Source organism: Delphinus delphis, chromosome 17 (assembly GCF_949987515.2).
Source record: "Delphinus delphis chromosome 17, mDelDel1.2, whole genome shotgun sequence".
Taxonomy (NCBI): domain Eukaryota; kingdom Metazoa; phylum Chordata; class Mammalia; order Artiodactyla; family Delphinidae; genus Delphinus; species Delphinus delphis.
The window spans coordinates 62,235,828-62,242,724 of record NC_082699.1 but is presented as its reverse complement, the minus strand read 5'-3'; the positions used below and the strand labels follow the sequence as shown (position 1 = coordinate 62,242,724).

General features: G+C 41.3%; 1 protein-coding gene across 7 annotated transcripts in view; it reads right to left on the bottom strand.

The window, feature by feature from the left end:
• Positions 1-1,569: 1,569 nt before the first annotated feature.
• COL14A1 (collagen type XIV alpha 1 chain) overlaps positions 1,570-6,897 on the bottom strand; it is a 267,475-nt gene continuing 262,147 nt past the window's right edge. For 6 of the 7 annotated variants that reach the window (XM_059995114.1, XM_059995119.1, XM_059995115.1 and 3 more), the window contains 3 exons: positions 5,903-5,980; positions 4,060-4,215; positions 1,570-2,429 (listed from right to left, as the gene is read on the bottom strand). In XM_059995114.1, the coding sequence (XP_059851097.1) occupies positions 2,350-2,429; positions 4,060-4,215; positions 5,903-5,980 (314 nt within the window). In that variant the 3' untranslated portion in view covers positions 1,570-2,349. Of the gene's footprint in view, positions 3,253-4,059; positions 4,216-5,902; positions 5,981-6,897 lie in introns of all 7 variants that reach the window. The other variant, XM_059995120.1, reaches the window with a different exon arrangement.

Sequence of the window (6,897 nt, the reverse complement as noted above, 5' to 3'; positions counted from 1 at the left end):
TTATGAACGTTTCACTCAATAAAAATCTCATGAACTGGGTCCAAGTGATGACAAATTCCAAACTAATGAAGTGTTCCCACAGCTTAAAAAAACAAATTTAGATCACCAAGTAAAATCAAAGCCAAGTGTATTTGCACAACTCAAGAGTGATATGGGGACTTCACTCGTGTTGCAGTGGTTAAGAATCTGCCTGCCAATGCAGGGGACACGGGTTCCATCCCTGGTCCGGGAAGATCCCACATGCCACAGAGCAATTAAGCCCATGAGCCACAACTACTGAGCCTACACTCTAGAGCCCGTGAGCCACAACTACTGAGCCCGTGTGCCACAGCAACTGAATCCCATGCGCGTAGAGCCCGTGCTCCATAACAAGAGAAGCCACCACAATGAGAAGCCTGCGCACCGCAACAAAGATAGCCCCCCGCTCGCCGCAACTAAAGAAAGTCAGTGTGCAGCAATGAAGACCCAACGCAGCCAAAAATAAATAAATTTATTTTAAAAAAAGAATGATATGAATGGACTAGAACCTCTAGTGTTTATACTTCGCCATTTATATCAAACTTTGAAGGTCTTCTGAGTGACATAAGTAGTCTTTGCATTTCCAAGGGCCAAACACTAATGTATACAGAATATCCTCTCTACTCACTTGTTGAAGACCAAGAAATCTGAGATACAAGGGAATGCTATGACTAGTGACACACCCCATTCATTTAAAGAGTTCTCTCAGGTGATTCTGGGCCATTCAATCTTGTGCAAGCTTTCCTCCTCATTAGTCCTGCTTTCTACATGTGGAAGCATGCGCCATAACTACAAGGGAACCACTGTTGGTTATCTGCTCACTGTCTTCTTTCATTTCTTGCAAAGGCAGCAAAAAATATATTTATGTTTACCTGGATCCCCAAAGGCACACATAGACCCTTTTGTTTGAATACTTTGGATGGGAAGGTCTTAAACCAATCTGTGTGGTGAGGGGACCCAAAGAATCTCAAGAGACCTTCCTGATCCAGGAAGACTCCAGCTTCTGGTGATAAATCACCCCATCCTTACTTCTGACAATTACCTGTTTTTAGGGAGATGCTATAGAGGAAAAGGAATATACGTTCAGTTTATGGTTCTCTTTCATTTCTATTTTCAACAAACAATTAATAGAACCCAAATCTTTTTCAAACACCTAGTGTTTTCCTTTATGAGCAAAAGACAAATTATAGTTTAGAAATTAGAATCTATTAGATTCAACCTCATTTCTTCTTTGTCTTCTAGAGTTTTTCTTAAAACCGAAAGATAAGTTCTTTAGGCAAACATTTACTTAGCATCAGTCTTACATTTTCACAGTCAAGTCTGTCTGGTAGGTTATATAGGAATAATAGAATTCTGTCAGTCTGTTAGGCTCAAGTCAGCTGCCTTTTTCTGTTAAGTATCCTACCACACTCAGAATGAATGAATGAATGAATGAATGTTTGAATGAGTGTCTAAAGGTAGGCAGCTGTCATTTTTCTGGTTAAACCTAAGCCAACTACAAAAGTTTAAGGTGACATATAGAAATGGAATAAAATAAAAACAATCCACATACATTGTTTAAAATTTTTATTTGCTTAAAAAAAGAATGGAAATAGGTTTGCAAAAATATATCTGCATGTACAAAGTAATCCATGTGGTTAAGGAGCGCAAGCTCTGGAACATACTGCTGGATAAATTATTCATCAAAATTGGATCTTTTTCCATCAGAATCAGTGGGAAGTCATTATTTTACATGTCAAAAGCCACTGAAAAAACTAAATCTATTTTTACAATCACCAAATTCGGAAAGGTTATATTCTAACACATATTCTTGGATACCAGTGGAGCTAGTTACCAAGTGATCTCAGAGTTGGACAGATCAATTTAGCAAGAGGTAGTTTCTCCAATCATGTCCCTCCTTTCTTTTCAGCAAGGTCATTCCTAGAGGGGATAAGGATAAACAGCATAATCTTCGAGTCCCTTTGAATTCCTGTTCTGCTGGGACCCCATTTTCCTCAAAGACAGTCATATCTGTCTTGTTGCATTTTAGGACTTGAGATCATCTACCACAGAAAAGATTCCAGAGTTCAAACTTCTTGGCCAATTTTTCTTTGAGCATGCCATTAAAACAACAAAGAGAAATCAATCCTATGGTGTCATGGATTAGGGGAATTGTTTTAAACATACTTTTTGTTAATATAACAATATTATTAACAATATCCAAGGAGGAGATGTAGGCTGGTGAAATGAGTCCCCTCCCAAAGGCAGCATACAAACCACATAACGACATTCTTCTTGAATAAGTTGCCTTAGGAGCTTTTGCGGTTGGTCCTCCAAGTTCTCCTGAGACTATCAGATCCCAGAGCCCCACAGCTCCATGGCTTCCAGCTCATCTTGGACAGGGGTGAACTCTGGCTCATCAGGATGGGGAACTAGAGAGGAAGAGTGGGGGTGGGGACGTGATAGAACCCAGGAACCATAAATGGATATCCTCCCCTTATATGGGTCCATAGAGACATAGTCTCTAAAGTACAGAGATATCCTGCTCGGGTAGAAAGTAGTAGCTACCTTTATCCACCACAGTGCTTGCACCTTTGCCAGGAGGTTTCAGATGGTTAGCGAAAGAAGGAAGGTACAGATATACCGCAGAAATTGTTAGGAAACTAGAATCACAGCCAACTGCTTAAATATTACATGTTTTATTTACAAAAGAAACCCTGAAATCTCAGCAGAATGATGAAAGAAAAATAAATTTTAAAAACCCATCTCATGTTAGAAGTCCAACACCAGGGGGCAGTAGGGAGGGGAGGTGATCAGAGGAAGAATGGATAGTAGGGTGGTCAGGGAGAAAGGTGCCCAGCAATTTGTGTGGCTACAGGAAAGAGGAGAAGACACATTTAAGTAACTATTCCTGGGCCTTCACCTAGGGAAGCTTGGGATAATTCTTGGTAGACAATCTTATACCTACGCTCAGGCTGATATGCAGCAGTCAGTTTCTATAACAACTGACACATGTGATTTGGTTAAGTTCCAGTCTTATCATTGTATGTGCTTGGAGCAGGGAGGGCAAGAAATGTGACAGTGGGCAGGTAGGGAAGCAGGTGAGGCAGGGAAACAGAGTGCCCATTGTTAGGGGCAGGGGATGGGTGGTGGTGGTCAACAGGACAGTTCTGTATCTGCAGCCAATTGCCCAGGCCAACGTAATCAGTGGAGGAGTTCCACATCAGTGCTGGTAATCATTGTAAGGGATCAGATCTTAATAAGGGACAGGGATATTTGAGAGAACGGGGAGGGAAGAGATGAACAGAGAAAAACACATCAGCAAAACTTTGACCAGTTCCTCTGGCAAATAAGGTTAAATTTCTTCTAAAGCAGAAAATTTAAATTCATTGGCTAATAAGCTCATTGCCCCAAAGCAGTCTTTGAACCTCTCTCTTGATGCTTCCAAGTGTGACTATGTTAAAAAATGTCCCATTACACAACCCTCCAGCATGCAGACCACAGATGTTTTCAGGAAGCATAATCTTTTCAGAATCTCAGTCTAGTGGTTAGGAAGAGGCAAGGACAGCATGGCCACTTTTGTTTCTTAAAATAATCCTTGGTGACCTAAAATGCATGCGGTGGGCAGGATGTCACCCAACAGTATCTCCAGGGCCCTCCTAATTACAGGGAAAGTTCTAAGTTTGAGGTTTCCCCAAAACAAGAGTAAAACTTTAGAGGACTTCGTGGCCACACCACAGAAATAACACAGAATGAGAGGCCCCAAAGAATGTTCAAACATGTCCCTCAATGATCAGATATGAGGTCAGAGGCCAAATCTGTGTGGATCGCCATTTGGAAGCAAGGAAGACTTAGATGTGGTATTATTTTAAATTTCCTCTTCAGAGGTAACCTCTATATTAATTTGTACTTTACAGAAGATGCCTCTGGATAATTTAAAAGGTTGTGAGCAATTCAAGCTCTGCTTCCTGTGCATAATAGGTCTGCTTTTATAGCCCCCTCACCATTATGATACTAAGCATAGCAAGACATTGCTCAAAGCCCACAAGGGCTGACACTTACCTCCTACGCTGTAGGCAGAACATGAAGAGGGGTCGCAGTATCCAGGCTGGCCAGAAGGACCTTGTGGTCCAGGCACCCCCAAGTGACCTGGTGGACCCCTTGGTCCAGGAGAGCCAGGGGGTCCAGGGCTTCCTGGCCGACTTTCCCCGGAAGGTCCTACGAAGTACCCACCAATGAAAACAGTTGGTCTTTTATCATCACAGGGTGAGTTTTCAGACTACCAAGAAGTAAACTAACTCTTACAAGAAGCCATATTACACATCTTAACAACTGGGGTGATCTGCCTCTCTCTACTCATTGAGTTCTATTCCTGAACTGGATTTCCTGGAAGAGGATCATACTGCAATCACATGTTCTCCTGGAGGTCAATGCTTTCAATCAGCTCGGGAAACCAGAAAGCAAAATGTAGTCTTTTTTTTAATCACCTCCTGGATATGAAAGGGAAAGGAGCATACCACTGTCAACCTTGTTTTCTTTATGGAGTTTCTGTTTCCCAATGCAGGTTCCTTATGAATTCAATGTATGGCCATGCACACACACACACACACACACACACACACACACACGTACATATGCACACACACATGAACACACTTGATCTCAACCTTATAACTTATCCTGGTTTATGGCCCCAGATAATTGGAATAAATTAGTCTAAATTTGAAAGAAATTATACTGGAGGAGAAAAATGAGAATTCTGAAATTGGACCCAATATACGAATCCAAAATTTCTTTAGGCTAGCTTGAATCAATTGAGAACTTACACTGAGTGAAAGTGAGACGGGGACTAAAATTTCTGTGAATTTAAGAAGTATGTCAGTCTGGCATTTTTCTGGTTTATGCGTTTGCTTTGTTTTGCTTTAGGCCTGGATTCCAACAGTGCTTAGAAGGCCTTTTTCAACTAGAAATGAAACTCTTCAACTAGAACCACAATGAAAATTAGGAACACGTATCACCTTATATTTGAAAAGCGTTGTGACTCTCAGATGCATTCCGTTTCATTCAATTAACATTCACTAACCACTCATTCTGTGTAAGGCATGAGCTAGATCAGTTCCTCATACAATCTCTAATAACGGGAGTATTTATACTCAAAGTGAATCCATTGCATTAGGAATCTCTCCTACAAAAGGTATTTTCCAAAATCATCATTAGGTTGGAAAGAAAAATCGGTAAGTCATTTGATTCAATATGGCTAAGACGGGGATTGTAAATATACAGTTCGATTGTAACCTTATAACTTTAATAACAGAGTATGATCATCTGGAAGCCATTCTGAAAGCACATAGTAGAATACACAAAACTCATTCAGTAAGGTGACCATGGTGGCAGAAACTACGAGTGTTCATCCAATATCCATGCGTTCCCCTAGATTTTGAGACTCCCTTACAGGTCGGCTGGGGCCATATGGCTAGTTTCAGCCAGTGAAATATGACTGGAAATGACATCTTTCATCCTGCATTCAGGAAGCTGATGTGCCTCCTTTATCTTTCTCCCAAGGCCTTTTGTTCCAAAATGGGGGGAAAGTTACCGTACCCACATCAAACTTTGGGTAAGTATCAATCCACTAAGCACTGGGGATTGATTTGTTACTACAGCATAGCCTAGCCCAGCCTAACTCACGCAACCAATAAGATCCCAGAATATGCTGTATCTTTGGGGGTTTGTGTATTGGGAGGTTCGTTACTAACAAACTAGCCTTCCAATGAAAGGAACGAGAAATATAGCCATTCCAGTTGGACACAAGGATGTAATATGGCCATTTGCCTCACCTGCAATGTCAAGTGAATATAGAGATTTAGGATTTCCACCTTACAGTTTCCTGTTAGGTAGGAAGAGTTACCTGCTGGCCCAGGGGGGCCTCTTGGACCTTGAGTTCCAATGCCTGGATTTCCTTTATCTCCCTTCACACCAGTTAAACCTATTCAAAAAAAGAAGAAAAAAGAAAGAAAGAAAGAAAAGAAAGTTCTCCTTAAAATGACATCTGGGTGGTTCTGTTTTTCTGGGTTTCGAAAGGATATCGCTGATGAAGGCAATGATGAGGGTTGATTTAGGGTTACGGTTGTCATGGGACTTTTAAATTGAATCCTGACACTGGTGACTTCTGCACAACCACATACAGAAGGCTGGCTCTGTATCTGAGTTGTCTTCTGTATTTGTAATACTGCAAGTTTATCGTCCTCCCTCCCACTGAAGTGGCTCAGCCTGCAGGGATCTGGCCTGTGTCTTTGCACGCACCAGGCCATTGGACGCATGCAGTTGGCACCCCACGAGTAACACAATAGAAATCACAAGTGGACATATCTAACATTTTCCTTTTGGTCCACCCTGTAATGTATCTGCAAAAGGCATGAATTATAATTAGGCAGCAAAGTTCTAAAGAGCGTGAGTTTCCATTAAAAACTTGGAAGCTTCAGGACGGCCTGTGTTTGATTTGGCTGATTCAGCCCCATAAAAATCTAAACCTATTCATGTTTCTTTTCCACTGAACAAACTTCTTATTCCAAATAATTTACGCTGGTGTTAACAAACTATAGATTTTTACAGGCAGAAAAACAGAGAAATACAGGCTCTGACACCTCATCGTCCAAATGGGTCCTATCACAAGACTGCTGAACAGGTGACAGCATGCTATATTGAGGCCCGATTCGTCAGACAGAGAGAAGAATCAGACTGGGGTCTGGGTTACCCTGGCTCGCATCACAGAAAGTCTCTAGTATCTGTTTTTCATGTACAATAATACTTCGAAATAATAGAATGCAGAAATACATCTCTTCATAATTACAAAGAAATTATGTGTGAACTGGCAAAGCCTAGGAGGGAACATAAATAAAGGAA